Here is a 17,970-nt window from a genome sequence, read left to right on the forward strand (position 1 = left end):
TTTAGTTATTATTAAAGCTTTTAAAAACCTTAATGATCACTGACTGTAATGATATAATACTTAAATCAATGAAGTAGTAAAGCAAGATTTGAAAAAAAATTTTAAAGCCTAGAGTCATTCAGGCACCTTTTCATGACTGTATTCACTCGATATTATTTCCTTTTTCTCGTTGTAAGAAATTTCCTATCTCACTTAACACCTCATGTATTGAGAACCCTTGGATTTGTATGCAAATTCATCATTAATTTATATTTCCCTATTATAGACATTGATCTCTGTCAGTGGTCTTTTTACACAAAGCCTCTCCCAACTTATGACTATTTTCTGAAAGTATTGGTAAACTTGATCTTTTCCCTGTATCTTGATCACCTTTTTATTTAAGTTCTCTCTTAGAGTATAAGAATCAACAAATAAAGGACCACAGTACTTTGATTTATGTATGTGTTTCATTTTCTTATTTATCTTACTAGACCTGGAATTTTTCCCTTGGAATTTAATGCAAAATATTAGTCAATATACTTAGGTATTTTTCTGGATAGAGTGCTCGTATTTTCATCAGAAAGTCAAAAAGGGTCTGTGTCCATAGAGGCCAGGAACCACGTTCTTGAGGACTGAGTTCAGACCTGGTCTTCGTGGTTCCCTTAGTGCCCAGCAGAGTGCTTTTCGGTCAACGGTAATATGTGATTGTAGAATGGGTGAGTGAACAGGCATCTTACATTCACCCACTTTTAAACTATTACAGCACACCTGCCATATGCCAAGTGCTGTAAACAAGACCCATCCCCTTTCTGCTGTCATAGTACCTACTGGAGAGAGAGAGAGAGAGTAAATGAAGCAGAGACAAATACAGTCACTAGCTGGAAGTGCTGTTGAATTGTGAGTGTATGCTTTGCTCATATCAGAAAATTGCATTTTTTGCTGGGAAGGAAAGTATGTTAGCTTTTAAAACTTGGAATAGTGTGCTGCTCTGTTCCTTTTTGTGCCAGTTCTGAAGGATCTTTGGGAAGGATGGAAGGGGCAATTATAGTCTTTATTTTTAAATTTTGGATTCTTAACTAGCTGTTTACTTTATATTTTCATGATTAGGAAATAAATGTACTAGAAGTTCCTAGTCTTTTAAGCCACTCTGGTGCCAGAGCTAGGTGCAGGAATGAGTTCTCTGGTCTGCCCTAAATCTTTTTGACTTAGGGTCTGAAAGAGTATCTGAGGACTCCTTCAGGACTTTAGCTCTGAAGTTCAAGGGAAGAGAATGACTTGGCCCTGAACATCAAGGATGGTGTGGCTACAAGTACTCAGTATCTTTAGGACTCTGCTCTTTTTCTGTTGCTCTGTAGGTGTTTCTGTGCAGGGCTGGTGGCTTGGCCACTGATACTCCTGTATGAAAGCCATGGAGAGAACTTGTGCTGGTTTACCGGGGGCTCGGTACTCAGGCCTGAACGAATAATTGAGTCTAGTGAGATGGGTATTCGGATTGCCTGGACATGAGTTACCTAGTCACTGCTCTTCTTGTGGAGAGTGTGTAGGAGAGTGTGTGCTTGAGAGAAAGCACAGGGTGAGTGTGAGAGCCAGGTGACAGAAAGGAAGCGTGAGAGCGTGTGGAATTTGAGGAGGGCGGGAGCTGGGTGGGTGTTTTCAACCCCATGCAAACCACAAGGAATGGGTTCTCGGTCACAGGAAAGGGAGGCTTAGAACACTTCAGACGGGGTTGCTGTTCTGTCAGTAATAGTATTTATCTTCTGTGGAGGGGAAGAGGGAAATAATAATACTTGGGAGCAGTTAATCACGTGACTTACATTGGACTCTCGTGGCGGCAACAGAGACCCTCAAATTGCATCAAGAGAAGGGGGATTTGTTGGAAACTTACTTGGATAGGAAAGCCATCGGGAACCAAGCTAGCTCTTGTGGATGGCCGTGCTGTTTCTTTTGTACGCTTCTTGGGACTCTCATCGATCCAAGTGTCATATTCTTGTTTCCTGACTCACTTCTTCTGTTTGCCTGCAGAGTCATCTTTTTAATTCTCGCTTACACCTGCATTTCTCTTCTTGCTCCTGGCTGTACGTCTGGTCTCTCCTGCTTTAAACTTCTCCACAAGCTGGCTATTAGCGCCATATTCTTTCCTGACTATGACAGCTTAGATTTGTCTTTTTTCAGAAGACGGCAGTCCGCGCTTCCTGGGAAGCATCCCCTCCTTTGTTACAACTAGCTCTGGCTGGTATTGAATGTGCCATTTGTTCAGGTCTACTGGTGTGTGTCTTCTTAGGCAGCAGGGGTTGTGCAGCGGAACTGTTTGCTCTGTGTAGTCTATTAATTTAATTTCCTAATGAAATTCTGAAGAAGATGAGAGAAATATTCTGTGTTGTCTTTGCCAAAAGGCATACATAAATTAAAATGGGCCAAACAGTTAATACCAGTTTCAGAGTTTGTGCTGGATCATTGAGATCTTTAGAACATAGACATGCCCAGTTTAGCCCGGTTTTATGTCCTACTTCTTTATGAAGTATCTCATATACTAGGCTGTTTGCTATTGTTGTTCAGGCATGCCGAGCTTAATTTTTACCTCCATTTAGCCTGTTTGTCAAACAGGAATGTTGCCTTCCTGGGTCGAGCTTTTTAAATCTTTTCCATTGTTGCAAAGTTAGGTCCTGGTGATCTACCTACTAGCTATTGCGGATCTCTCATTGTAAGAATGTGGGAGCTACAGTGAGGTAACCTCGAGATTGTTCTTTTAGAATTAAACAGTTGCTTTTTAAAAAAAATTTAGTTAATTTATTTATTTTGGTCTGTGTTGGGTCTTTGTTGCTGCGTGTGGGCTTTCTCTAGTTGCGGCGAGTGGGGGCTACTCTTCGTTGCGGTGCGCGGGCTTCTCATTGCGGTGGCTTCTCTTGTTGCGGAGCACAGGCTCTAGGCACGCGGGCTCCAGTAGTGGCTCGCGGGCTCTAGAGTGCAGGCTCAGTAGTTGTGGCACTAGATTTAAACAGTTGCAACAATCTCTTGGGATGACAAGATGTGGTTATAACTTGTTTTAAAAAAAGATGAGAGGAAGAGGAAAAACGAGGGATTGGTCAGCCATAGAGGCATTGGAAAGGAGAATAGACTTAATTGGCTTTTTTCTTAATGTCACAATTACATAATATATGACAAAGTTAACCAAGTGGAATCATTCTTTTAGAACATAAACCCTTCAATGCTGAGAAGGTTTATATTAATATGTAATCTATACAGTAAATGTAAAGCAGTATGCATATTACAGTTTTGGAACTACATTAAACCACATAGGGTTTATTCAGTGTTTCAGTGAATTGGAAAATTAGGTTCTATTTGAAGAAGTTTCTCATCAATTTATGTTCTTAACTGTTCTTTCAAATAAATCTGATGTAATTAAAATTTAGAATCATAAGGACATTCATGGGATTGTGACATTGCAAAGTCTTAATCAGAAATGAATTGTATAAATTAGTACCTATTGAAAACCTGAAGTTTTTACATAATATTTTAAAATTATGATCACAGTGCTTTTGGGGATAAAACATAGATAATACTGCAATATAGATAATGTGTATTTATACATGTAATATAACATGACCAAGAAAAAAACTTAATGCTTGTAGGCAATTCTTGGTAAATTTACCTTCATAATTTAGAGACTGCCTATATTATGTTGTATATATACCATATATCTATACACAATATATGGTGTGTAATTTACAATATACAGTACATAGGCAATATACAAATGCAATGTATGTATATATACAATATACAGTATAATATAGGTAACATACAAATGCAGTATAATTAGGTTGACCCTTATAGTTGTATTAGGGTGAGTACACTTTTTCTGATTCTGGCAGTGCAGACCCTTATCCTAACGTGAGGATATGGAAATATGTGGGCCACCTCAAGTGGTCAGAATTTACAGTGGATTATTTCACATTTTTGACTTCCCACCATCTTGAAATTGTACTGCACCTTGTTCTACAGTTAATAATCGTTGATTGAATGTGGTGTTTTCAGGGCCCAACTTGGTTGATGAGTTTTGTCCTAAATGCAGGCCTTGTTCAACTTCAGCTTTTTATGACTTTAGTATATCTGGAATTATTATATCATATCTTAGAATACCGATGGCACTTACTAGCATTCTCAAAATACCTGATATTTAAGAAATGGCTTATATACTGGAGAGGAGGTAGGTTTTCATTAATACTTGGTGCTTTTTAAAAACAGTGCTCAGATTTTTTAAAAAATTAAGATTTTGTGCTTCATTGCACAAAGTTTTTTCAGTAAGGCTTGTATGAAGCACAAATAATCCTGAATAAATACTGATTTATTCAGTAGAGTATCCATATATACCCTGTGTATATACATGTATATGATCATTATTACACAGAAACATTCCATTTATTAGCTTTCTCCATCCCCAGTAGATTTAATAAGTGAGTTGTGATTGTTTTTAGAGAATAAAGATAAATGTCTGTAGAGAAGACTCCAGGTAGAGAGTGAGCATACACACTTGGCTGAAAGCAGAGTAACAACAGAGTTGATGACTGAATGCCCAGTGAATTGTACCAGGTACAGGAAGCTGAAGGATTGACAGAGTTGATGACTGAATGCCCAGTGAATTGTACCAGGTACAGGAGGCTGAAGGAGTGAGTGGAAGGGGAGATGACTTGCAGTGCAGTGGTCAGGGAACACATCGTGGCTTGACCTTAGATTGAAAGGTGGATAGGATCTCCATAGAAACGGACAGGTGAGCAGAATAGGAAATTTCCCAGCGAAAGAACCAAGTCTGTCTCAGTGGAGTTGTGTCCCCGGTGTTGGTTATGCTGTAGGGGCTCAGGAAATGTTTCTTTGTTCACTCATCATCCATGGGAGTGTTTTCAATTCTAAAATGGATACTTTTTAACCTTTTCACACTTCTGAAAAGTTGGGACTAATAATTGATGGCAGTGATTAGCTTCACAGTTTTTTGGCAGTGCTTTTAATTCTGTGGTATATAAAGTCAGTGTCTTAGATTCCGTGAGGTATGGACTCCTCAGTTAACATAAAAGATAATGCTTAGGGTTATATTCATCATTGAAGGTTTTTTCTTATGGAGATGGATTATGATTTTATTTTACTTTTATATTTATGCCAGTTAACTTTCGAGAGTATTCTTATGAGCTTTGTTTTTGTGACAATAATTTTAGAGAAAGATGGGATGAGAACATTGTAGTTTACTACAAAAGGAGAATATAAAGAAGATAAGAGAATATAAAGACATTTCAAAGAAGTGTTCACTTTCAACTTGTAGGTGAAAATATTTAATGGGCTAATGTGAATCTAGTGTCATATATGATAGGGTAATAGATGAGGGCAAATTAATGCTTGTTGGTGATGGCTAAAGGAATAGCTGAGTTCCATGGAATGTTGTAAAAGTACTTTACGTGGAGAAGTTGATGAATCCAACTAAATGTTATATGAAGTCCTAGTTGACTCACAGTGTAGAGACCTAATCCATTCTTTTTTCCAATATGTTTTACCAGTTATAGGAAAAAAAAGTTAACAATCATGGCTCTCAGTACTCCAGAGATTGGATCCTACTTTCCAACCATATCTGAAAAGTGAAGGCTCACCTAATAGCATCAGGTAATTGGCCTCCACGTGCATGTCCTCTGTTCTTGGGTAACATGAGAAAGTGGTCAGATAACTTCATTCCACTTTCCTCACTTTTTAAAGTTCTCCCCAAACTGGCACCAAAAGGATTTGTTGCCATTTGGAATGTTTGATGCCTTTCCCACTATCTGCTGCCCTTTTTCTGTATTTGTGAGTGAAAACCCAAATCAAGGTTCTTTAGGTAATTTTACCTCAAAAGATCATAAGTTAACTGATTTTTTTCCCCCTACCCCAGTGATAAGTCTTCATAGAGCTGGGGAAGTCAAGACCATTGTAAGGTATGACTGTCTTCTCGGAGGGCCATTTTTGACCCATTAGCTCCTTCCGTTTTTGTGCTGGAAGTTTTAGGCACTGTTTTTTGACTGGTGTGTCTACAGTTTAATTTTTAATAGGGTGGATTTTTAATGTTCAGTGCTTCTCATTTGAATCTTCGTTTAACTGAGCAACCATGTAGGCCATAAAGATGTCTGAGAATCAGAATATAATCATATTCTTCTGATAGACAGTGGTTGATCTTTCACGCCTGCTTGAGAAGTGTGGTTAGGACCTTGCATTTCTTTAATGCCATAACTGTGAGCATCTGTTCTCCAGAATCAGAGTAACTTTGTTCAAGTCTGGTATGTAATTTCTTTATTAATGTTCTGTCTTTTTGATTGCATGCTGTTAAACATTTTTTAAAATTGTATCGTTAATCACTTGTGTGAATTATTCAGAACTTTTTTTGCTTAGTTTCTCACTATTTATAGCTAAGAAGCCTGAAGTAGTGAGTGGAGAGGAGCAGACTCAGAACTAGCATCAGGTGGATTCCAGGCAGCTCTGTTTTTAGTTACTGTTGTGGAGGCCTGCTTAGCAGCATTGGAATTTGATCATTTGAACTTCCTGATTATTTCCTTTCTGAATAATATAGGATAATTTGTCATGGTAAAGGCTGATTCTGTCATCTAATTTACGCTTTCCTACATTACTGTAAGAAACCCTACATTGCCTTTTAGTAAAGCCTTTGACTTGGAGGTATAGAGTGTGTCAGAGTAGAGGATTGGATTTCTTTAGTATGTTGAATTTCAGGAGTTCATTTGCCAAATGCTGTGACTTTTTTCTTTGCCTGATGATGCGAGTGAAATACTTTTCTTCCTTTCCTTGTCTACTCTTCGTTGTTAAATTTGTCATTACATGTAAACATTTTGAATAAATATGTCCATAAAAACTGTTTTTACTTTTCTTTGATTTTTGGATCAATAAAGATAATATTAATTTTATTTAAATGAGTGCATAGATATTTATATCTAGTTGCAGATACTGTACATCCAAAACAGTTGTTAGTTTGTTTTTAATTTTGGAAAATAACAATGATGACAACAGGGATTTATCACACACCTTCATTTCTGCCAGTGGAGTATTCAGGTTAGTGTTCACACCTAATATGGTGTGTGATGTCAATAATATGGCCTTAAAATTATACTTGTATTAATGGCCGAAAATAGATTGGTCCTCCTTTACCTGGGTATATATTTAGTAATGGAGGGCTCTTTGGTTGTGTGAGAGTGTAAAGCAGTGCTGTCCAGTAGATCTTCCTGCAGTGATGGAAATGTCCTATAGTGACCCTGTCTTCATACCATAGCTACAGAGCACTTGCATGTGGCCAGTATGACTGAAGACTGCAGTGCAAATTTTATTTACTTTTAATTAATTAAATTTAAATAATCAAATGTAATTAGTGTCTTGTATTGGATAAGCAGAATAGAAGGAGTCTTTTCTACTCCCTCATTAATCTTTCCATGGGGGTTGTAGGTAAACTAGGCTCATATGTTAATCTTCCTAAGCGGCTGTAAATAGCCTTCTAATCTTTTGTTTTCATTGCACTTGATTTTGTTTATATGATGAAGGGTCCGGATTTCCCTCATCAGCTCTTCCTTCAGTTTTTTAGTTTATCGTTATGCCTCTTATTTCTGATTCTTTATATCCTCTGCACTGTCAGGGCTGTAGTGTACTTTAATATGTGTTCTGGCCCCTTGTTTTTGGTTATTGGCGTGTGTCTGTGTTTCTCCTCGTTTCTGTCACACACACACATCCTCTCTCCACTCCTGGAAAAGCAAAGTGCTTGATTTTTGTTTGAAGGAGATTATGAGACAGAGCAGATTCATTCATTATCTTACCAGGGCAGCTTCTGTGTTATTAGCGGGCCAGGTGTTGATCTAATGGCTGTAGTAATGTTTGACACTGCAAAGCTGAGGTATCTGTGCATCAGTCCTGGGCAGTGAAGCTTAATTGGAAGCCTGCCTTTTTTACTTTGTTACTGAGAAGGTCGGGTTGAGGTCCTTTTCATTCCTTGAGGATTCTCTTTTGAATTTTAAGAATTGTATTTTCATTATCTAATTTCTGCTCTGACTGAAAAAGTCTGCGACCTCTTCTGAGATTTTTTTTAGCTTGGACTGATGAGCTAAGCCAGTTCATTTTACTGAGCACCTACTATGTGCTCGCCATTGTTCTCACTATAGCAACAAGCAAGGCAGACCTGGTACCTATAGTCGTTGATGGATTTATTGTCTGGTTAGGGAAAGACTTTAAGCAGGTAAACAAATAGTATGTTAGACAGTAATGTATTTACAAGAGAGCAAAGCCACAGGATAATTCGATGAAGAGTGACTAGGCTTGGTGGTGGTGCAGTTCTTTAGATTAGTAGTTCTTTAAATTAGTAGATAAGGTAACTTGTGACATCTACATATCAAGATCAGATCTTGTATTAATGGTCTGACATTGTAGTCCAGAAACTTTCCCTTTGAACCTTCTAAAGTTCTGCCTTCAAACCTGCCAAAAATCTTCGTGGAAAGCACATCCCTTGGATGAATTGTTGAGGGAGTTTGGGAGATTTTTTTCTCCCCCTTTTTCCTTCTCCTCTCCTAGTATGCTCGTTTAAGAGGAGCTAATATCTCTTTTCTCCCTTGATTCAGTCCCCAAAATACTATTTCCAAAGCAAATATATTGCTTGACTTAACTGGACTTTCAAAGGCTCCAGAATAGGCTCTTAACCTGGAATTATACAAGGCTGGTTTTACTTCTTGATCTCGACCTGGAATTGCACTAGGCTGATTTCGCTTTTCTCTTAACAAGTTATATGTATAATATTTGGTTCTTTATATACCTTTTGTGTTCTGCAGAACATTTGGTATAGAGACTTCATGCATATCGCTTTTATAGGTAGGGTCTTTTACCATCAAGAAGCAGTGTGATGCCTTCACTGGCCTTTTTTAGGAATCTCAGAACTATGCATGCATTCCCCCATTACAGAGTACTGGGGTAGCTGAATTGGAATTAGAAGTGTGGTGTCTGTGTTCTAAGTTTTGGTTCTACATGAGATCAGAGATCCTCCCCATTTGAAGGCAAAACTTTTTGTTCTGTTAGTACATAGGTTTGAAACAGGGTAGTAACAGGAGTTAAGGGAGTCTCCCAGACTGTGTTTTGACCACAGGTGTGAGTCCCTGCCTCACTACAGATATTCTGGCTTTGTTTACCTTCCCTTGTCTCCCTCATGCTGGATGTCTCATAGATGTCCTTAGAGCAGGACATCTGGACTCCATTAGACCCTGTAGTCTGACCTGCTCAACTTACAGTAAATTATGTGGTGATGATATCAAAAGATGATGAAAGGGCATTTGGTAAAGTTCAACAGTCATTTCTGATTTTAAAAAACCTAACACACACAAATAGGAATAGGTGAATACTTTTCTTAACCTTATAAAAAGTTCCAATCAAAATGCATTATTATGCTTACCATTTGAAACATTCCTAATAGTCAGACATCATGCTCACTATCATCACAATTGTATTGTGGTCATACCAACCAGTGTCATTTGAAAAGTGAAAAATGCGATATACTAATATTGAAAAGGAGGAGGAGGACTTATTTTTTTTTGAAAATATGGAAATACAGTGAATACACAAGAAAATCACTAGACATAAATCTCAGCATGGTGTTTTCTTGTGTTCGGACAATTTTAAAATTTGAAACTAGAGAAGCGATGAAAGTGTCAGTGAATTTTAAGTCATCTTAGTATAGGGAAGGTCTTTCTAAATGTGACACGAGTTTTAAAATCGAAAAAAATGAAAAGATTGATGTATTGGGTGTAGTCAAATGCCAGTTTAGTAAACAACTTAAATGCCAGAAAACATGGTGAGAGGTAAGGAAGTGGATATTTGCTACGTAGTTGATAAAGAGCAAATGTTCTTAAAACCCCAAAGTTTTCTTATAAATTGATAAAAAGATAAACCTTCCAAAAGAAATGTGTATAAAGTATACAAGCAATTCATAAACACACTCAGGTAGCCAGGAAACATGTCGTCCTGATTAATGAAGAAAATCAAATTAAGGCGAGATACTGTTTTAGACCTATCAGATGGGCAAAGATTTAAAGTTTGCTTCTCAGTGATGGCAAGAATGTAGGAAAATCTCTCATACATTTTTCGTGGAAGTGTGAATTGATGTAACCTTTTTGAAAAGAAATTTAGCAGTATCTGTCAAAATTAAAAATGTTTATACCTTTGGATATAGCAGTTCCACTTAGAAGAATTTATCATAGGAGTTACACAAAGATATGTTTTAAAGAACATTCATTGTATCATTTTGTGTAATGATAAAAATTAAAACTGCAGATAAATGTTGTATCAGGTGATTGGTATACTAATTTTAGGACATCTATACAGTGGAACTGTAAGAGTGTTTAAATAAAATAGATACTTATGTTTTGGTGTAGAAAGATGTGGAAGATATAATAGATAAAAAGGATAGCTTATATTACAATGTGGGTACTTTAATTAAGTGAAACATATCAAAGTTAAATGTTAAGTTTGTGTCCGTCTAGTAAGTGTATTTGAAAGACTGTTAACAGCTATCTATGGAGAGGAACTGGAAGGTTGAAAGGAATAGGGTGGGGGGAATTTTTGCTTTTTATTTCGTATCCTCCTATACTACTTCAGTTTTTATTTTTTTTTTTTGCAAAAGGGACATGTATAACTTCTGTACTTTAAAGTTAAAAAAGATCAAAATAGTACCAGAGTTTAGGTTTGTACCAAAACATAATTATATTGCATGGGCCTTAAATTCCTCCTAATAGAACACACAAAACAAGGAGCCTTCCATTTTGTGGTCAAATAGCATTTATTTATTTGAGAATAGTGCTGATTTTGTGTCCTAAGTGTTAACGGCATACAATCTGCCCTTCTACCCAGTTCAGAGGTTTTCATAAAAGATCTAACAGCATTTCCTCTTTTCTTCCTTTCCTCTACCTACACAGTCTTGGCTTTATTTAACCAGCGGGCTTTATCACAGTCCAGAAGGAATGAAAGTTTTTGCTCTAGACCTTAACTATAATTTGGTGAGGAAGCGGGGCAGATTTCATCACTGTGCTGCTGCATTAGAAGATGCCATTCGCCTCTTGTAGGAGGCGCTGCTCTCAGAGCCAGAGTCCTTGTGAGATGCCTGTCACATTGCCGTCTATCACTAAAGCCTCCTGCCTGCAGCTCCCAGCATTATAGTCCTCCAGTCTCATATTTCATAGGGTACGGGGTTTCTTTAGCTAAGAACTTCTTAAACAAGGCTGTTCCGTGCCACATTTACCAGTTTGTTCTAACAACTGAACCCCCTTCTCTATTCTGATACACACATGGAGCATTTTCAAACCATGGTCTTTGCCAAGAAAAGGCTTTTCATATTTAATATGATAAAATGACAAGCGGTCGTCCTCTCCTTAAAAGTATTCAGGAAAATTCCGACATATAAAACACAATCATTTCCTTCAACACAGGCCAGGCTAACCATACAGAGATACGTCTTCTGCAGTGAGTTGGCTGAGACCCTTAACGTGGCTTTTCATAACTACTCCTTGATCGGAAGGTAGCATCCGCAGAAGAAAGTTATGCTTTCGCTCTGGTTAAGTGATTTTGTTAAAAACCTCGATTTGAGTTCCCATAGAGGAAAATGATTACCCAGGATATGCTCATCTGCAATGTACTGTATAATTTAGGTTTTCCTGTCTTTTCTAACATCTCTCCCAAAGTTACCTTTTTTCTCTCAAACTAACCCCAACATGCCATTAATAAGATCTTTGCACTTTCAAGCCCTTCTTAAGGAAAAACTTCCTTCGAAGAATCAGTTGTGATCATTTAGCAAAGGTGAAGAATAGAAAGCTCTGTTTATTTAATTTAAAGCCTAAGGTCTGCTTTATTCTTAGATTTCTCTTCAACTTCATCTCTACTTCAATATCTAGTTTCTGTAGCAGCTGACATTCAGTTAACAGCTGGGTCAGAAAAGAGAAATCTTTAGATGTAAAAAAAATTTGGATTTTAACCTAGACAGGGAAGATAATCAGGCAACACCTTCACAACTTTTTGGACTGAAGCTTACATTCTGTTTCCAGGAATTCTGTACTTTTTCTTGAAGAGGCCAGAAATTCATCTCTTTCACACAGCCCCAGAAAAGTTAGCTGTTTCTCTGTTCAGCTGTTTAACCACAGTCAAATTAATTAACCAACCACATTAAGGCAGCTCAGAGAACTCTCCTTGTGTGGAGAAACTGGAAATATTTCTCTTCGAATGGAATGTCTCTGGGAGTTACTATGTGAGTTGTCTCTTTTCTTTACCTTGGATTCCTTAACAGCAGTTTTTGGGGGTAGGGGGAGGGTGGTTTCTTGTTCAAGTATGATTAGGAAAATCTAGAATGGTCTTCAGGCCTGTGTTCTTATGGGTTAGGCTGTAGACACTAGATCGCTCGAGTCACTTAGGTGGGGAGATGTTGAAGGGGGGAGAAATGCTCAGACACTGAAAAGGACAACATCCAAGAGATGACAAGTACTTAATGTTATGTCTCAGAAACGGGTGTAGCACTCTACATGGAAACCGTCCTTTTTTTAAAAGTTAACTTGTTGAAGCTGGAGGAAGGTTAATGCTTTCTTATATTTCAGGAACTACCTACTGTTGAAGAACTCACTATTGTTCTGCCTGAAGGAATTGAATTAAAGCCTCTTGGGATGGTTTCAAGTATTATTGAACAATTAGGTATGTAAATATTTTTATTAATAAAAATTATCATTTATATCCAAGCATGTACTAATAATGAAATCAAAGACTTTATGACTGGTAAATTTTCTCTGAAAGATGTAATAACACTTCATTTTACAGTCATTAGGTTTGAACAGATAAATTCAGTTTTTGCTTATACAAGTAATACATAAATACAGTGTCTTTATAAAAATTTAAAGTGTGCTTTTACTGACATACTTCTCCAGAATTTCTTTGATTTGGTATATTTTCTATTGCTGTTAAATTACTACAAATTTAGTGGCTTAAAACAACACATTTATTAGTTTACAGTTCTGTGGGCCAGAAGTGTGATATGGGTCCCACTGACTAAAATCAAGGGGTCCATCAGGCTGAGTTCCTCTCTGGAGGCTCTGAGGGAGAATCCTCATATTCCTGACCTTGTCAACATCTAGAGGCTGCGGCCTTCCTTGGCTCATGGCCCCCTCCCTTCATTCTCAAAGCCCATAATGTAGCTTCTCTCTGACCTTCTTTCCTCATCACGTGTCCCTCTGACTGCAGCCTGGAAAACGTTCCCTGCTTTTAAGGACTCCTTAGATGGGGTCTACCCACATAATCCAGGATCATCTCCGTTTCAAGCTCCTTAACCTTAATCACATCGGCAAGGTCTCCTTTTTAACATAAAGTAACATTGACAGGTTCCGGGATTAGGGTGTGGATGTCTTTTTTTGTTTGTGGGGTGGTGGGTAGAGGACTGGTAATCTGCCTATTGCCTTTGATTTTATCTTATAAACATGTAAATTAGAAAGTTCTGTGATTTAACACCGATATTAATATCATGAAATATGAACCCACTGGAATACATGGGAACTAGATTCTACAGATTTCTTTTAGCCCCAGGATATGAAGTACATATAGGAGAGACTTTGAAATTAATGTCGCTACCATTACCTCTCTAGTAATAGACTCCTAAAAATAGGACTCAGAGTTGACAAAGTCATAGGATTTCTTTAAAAATATTTTATTTATTTATTTATGGCTGTGTTGGGTCTTAGTTGCGGCGCGCAGGATCTTTCGTTGTGGTGCGCGGGCTCTTCGTTGCAGCATGCTGGCTTCTCTCTAGTGTGGCGTGCAGGCTCCAGAGCGTGTGGGCTTTGTAATTTGCAGCACATGGGCCCAGTTACCCCATGGCATGTGGGATCTTAGTTCCCCGACCAGGGATCGAACCCACGTCCCCTGCAGTGGAAGGTGGATTCTCTACCACTGGACCAGCAGGGAAGTCCCAAAGTTTTAGGATTTTTGAACTGGGAAAAAGACCTAAATTGTCCACCAGTCCTTAGTTTATGACTTAAGAGGCATAGAAAAATTCAGGTCGGGGCTTCCCTGGTGGTGCAGTGGTTGAGAATCTGCCTGCTAATGCAGGGGACACGGGTTCGAACCCTGGTCTGGGAGGATCCCACATGCTGCGGAGCAACTAGGCCCGTGAGCCACAAGTACTGAGCCTGCGCGTCTGGAGCCTGTGCTCCCCAACAAGAGAGGCCGTGATAATGAGAGGCCCACGCACCGCGATGAAGAGTAGCCCCCACTTGCCACAACTAGAGAAAGCCCTTGCACAGAAACGAAGACCCAACACAGTAAAAATAAATAAATTAATTAAAAAAAAAAGAATAAGGTCTTAAAAAAAAATTCAGGTCACTTGCTCTTGTGATCAGTCAATGGTAGAAATGGAAATCTGTCTTTTTTATCTTTTTATGTGTCCATATCACTATTTTAAAAATTAATTCTTATCTAATTTTGCAGTTTATTAATGAAAATTCCAATTAAAATGAAACTTTTTTACAAAAATCATAATTAAAACTCTTTACATCACTGTTGAGTCATTACATTTACTAGTTTTTGAATTATCTTATGGTATTTAATATGCACAAATAAGTCAGACAGGAATTTATTGGACTTGATGTAGATAGAAGAAATTTAGGTCATAATGTTTATTCTCAAGGGAAAGAAATGTAAACTATATGATACACATGGACTAACGCTTTTCGAGGATACTGTTTTGAATAACACATCTTAATAGACTAACAAAATTTTCAACCTGGTGGGAATAAAGAGTAATGAATCGAACAGCACATGTTACTGTTGTATCAATAAATGCTTGTTGCACACTCTGTTTGGAAAGCTTAAAACATCTAACACTATTTGGACCTTTTACAGAAAGGAGTGTACAATAAGTATTAGTCCACTAGGTTGTGGTGATAGCTCTGTCTGGATTTGACCATGTAATCATGTTAATCTCTTGAGTACTGTTTTCTTACCTTTCTATAAAATGAGGGTTTTGGATTAGGTGATTTTTAATTTTCATGTAATTTTTGACTCCTTGAGAGGGGGATTGGGAGGGAGAGAAGACGGAGAATAAATTCTGCTCACTGTTATTACCGATCCTTGTCATCTTTATTCCAGGAGCAGATCTAACTCAAAAATTGTTGACCTGTGATCTGTTCCTTATGTGCATGTTCAGAACTTAGAAGCACTAGCTCTTGAAATTAATTGGGATACAATTGAAAATCTTTGAGTGGATTTTAATAATCTGAACTAATATTTCAAGTGGATATTCAAGTGGAAATACTTCAATATTTCCACTAATTTTCCAAGTGGAGATGGCATTATCTGTTTAATGTGACAGAGTATTCTTGTTTGTTGCTTTAATTTTCTAAGAACCTGTTGTGTGTGTGTGTGTCTGTTTGAGGTGTGTATGTTTGTTTTCCTCTTTGCTGTGGTAGATTCGTTGTTTGACATTTGTGGCACTTACACGAATTGGAGATTCTGCTAGACTGGTGGAATAATGCTTTTTGCCTTTTGAGAAGGGAAATGATAAAAATTACTGGGAGTTCTATCATTCTTACTTCAGCTGTTCAGAGGAAAATATATTTTTGAAATCTAACTTTTTCATATATCAGTAAGGAATCAGTGCTTTGCGGAAAAGAATTTCTAAGGTGAGAAAGAAGACTAATTTCTTCTGAAACAGGAGTTAGTGACTAAATGTGAGATTATTCTTTTTAGGGTAAAAATTGCTTGAGAAAATGATCAGCTTGAATTTGTTGTCTTAATGGATGATTCCAATTTTCTGTGAGATTTTGTACTTTAATTTTTTTTCTTGGAACTGTAGCTTTCATATAAAATAAAATAATGTAGAATGTATTTCCCTGTGCTACTTGGTAATAAATAGACTTTGTTTTTTTATCCAAGAGAAATAGTTACTGAGGTATATTATCCCACCTTAAATTTCATTTTAAATTATGTTGGAATTAAAGCCTAAATTCTCATTTAAATTCTACATTATCTTCTGATTAAATCTTGAAATAATCTTTTTGTTTCATTTTTCAGTAATAATTGAATCTATGACTAACGTACCTCCAGTTAATGAGGAGACTGTAGTTTTTAAAAGTGATCGACAGGCAGCAGGAAAGGTTTGTAAAAAATATTCACATCCTACTAATTATCCTGTTTCTTTGTTGATTGGTTTTTCTGACTTTCACTGTCTTAAAAAGTTTATTAATTTTAGTACATGAGCAATCTAGAGCTCTCAAATTTTAGTACATTCCCGATTTTCTTCAGTACTTCGTGTCTGCCTTTACATTGGTTTAATACTGCTTATTATCCTTTGCTGTTTGTGTCATTAAATACACATGTATACAGATTTTTCCTGATGTTTGTCAGGTTGTTTGCCAGGCAGTGGGTCTGTGTATTGAATAAGATACAGTTCCTCCAGGTACTCAGTTAGGTGCAGGAGACTTTCCACTGCATAGTTGTTCATACACTTTTTTGGTTTGTGAGGGAGGCCCTTTGAATAGTGACTCTCAAAACTTTTTAGACTTTGCCTTCCTCAGGTGGAAGCTGAGAGTGGAATATTTCAAGTGGAAAAAGATTTCAGTGATAGCAGTAAAGTGTCACCGTAGGCACTTTCTGGGGAATTATGAATATGTGTATCATCGAAAGGTTGGGTCCCTTTTAACGTCTTACTAATGGAACAACCCCACATGCTGCATGTCCAACCTTAAGAGGGAGGAAAGACCCCACATTTTACCCTGCAAATAACAATTCAGAGCGGTCAGCAGAGGACGTAAAACCGTCCAAGATGAAGAATGTAAATACCAACCAGGTGTTCTTTTTCTGGCAGCAGGGACAGAGTTATATTCACCTCGGGACTCCCCACTGTGTGTAGTACAGTCCTTTGTAAATTATATGTGCTGAGTAAATATGTATTGAGTTGAAAACAAACAGGTAAGAAACCAGCTGCTATCTTTGGAGAAGCAACTTTCTGGGTTTATTTTTTCCTAGATAAGCAACAGTTGGTGTCTTTTTGTTCGGAGAGATATAGTTTGTGTTTAATCAGAAAAAAGCATGTATTTTGAACTATATTATTAGATCAACTCGCATAACTTTCCCTTTTCTATGCCTTTTCCTGCTGTTCTATTCTAACACAAATTAGAAAGGGATCAGGCTTTTATCAGGGTCCTGCCACCCTGCACTACCTACTTTTTAGGTCACCAGACTAATTTACCAAAGAGAAATGAGTCTCTTACGATTGCAAAGCAGTCAGCAACAGAATTAATTGGGGTCTAGAGCTAATACTTTTTGGCAATTCTTGAGAAAGTTTGCAAAGAGAAGAAAGACTTTTTAATACTGAAGGATGGTGCTGTGCTTTTCTCCCTTTCAAATACTTAGGCTTAGTACTTTTGTTTCAAGTATGAATCTCAGTGCTTTTGATTCAGAGGAAGAAGTACTGCAATACAGAACAAACCCTATTTACTGCTGGTGCCTTTGTAAGAGGTTAGAGAGATTCTAGGGGCTTAACCTTGGAGGCTGTTGAGAGAGAGAGGAGTGGAAGTGGGTGGACACTGCTGGGGAGGGAACTCTCCATGTATAGGCAGGCTGGTGTGCCTCCTCAGGGGAGGCCAGGTAGCAGAGGCAAGGGAATGCACTTCCTGCTCTTCTTGACTGAATTGAAACTGATCATTTCCATGATTCCTTTTATTTATGATTTTCATGACAGTTCCTTTTTCTTTAATAGCTAACTTAGACAATTTCAATTTCAGTATACTCAACACTTCACTAATTTTGAAAACCTCTAAACTCACATTTCTTATATCCCCCAGTACATTTGAATTTTCAGTCCTGAATAATATTAATACTCAGCCCTTCTGTCATTTAACCTTGGAACAAGTCGGATAAAAATATAATATTTACGTCTTTAACTTTAGCTATGTGGTATAAGTCTAGAAAGAAAAA

General features: G+C 37.5%; 1 protein-coding gene across 1 annotated transcript in view; it reads left to right on the forward strand.

The window, feature by feature from the left end:
* NAF1 (nuclear assembly factor 1 ribonucleoprotein) overlaps nt 1-17,970 on the forward strand; it is a 38,760-nt gene that overhangs the window by 3,659 nt on the left and 17,131 nt on the right. The window contains exons 3-4 of the mRNA XM_030865718.2: nt 12,606-12,699; nt 16,066-16,148. Of these exons, the coding sequence (XP_030721578.1) occupies nt 12,606-12,699; nt 16,066-16,148 (177 nt within the window). The remainder of the gene's footprint in view (nt 1-12,605; nt 12,700-16,065; nt 16,149-17,970) is intronic.

This window comes from Globicephala melas, chromosome 5, assembly GCF_963455315.2.
Source record: "Globicephala melas chromosome 5, mGloMel1.2, whole genome shotgun sequence".
Classification (NCBI taxonomy): domain Eukaryota; kingdom Metazoa; phylum Chordata; class Mammalia; order Artiodactyla; family Delphinidae; genus Globicephala; species Globicephala melas.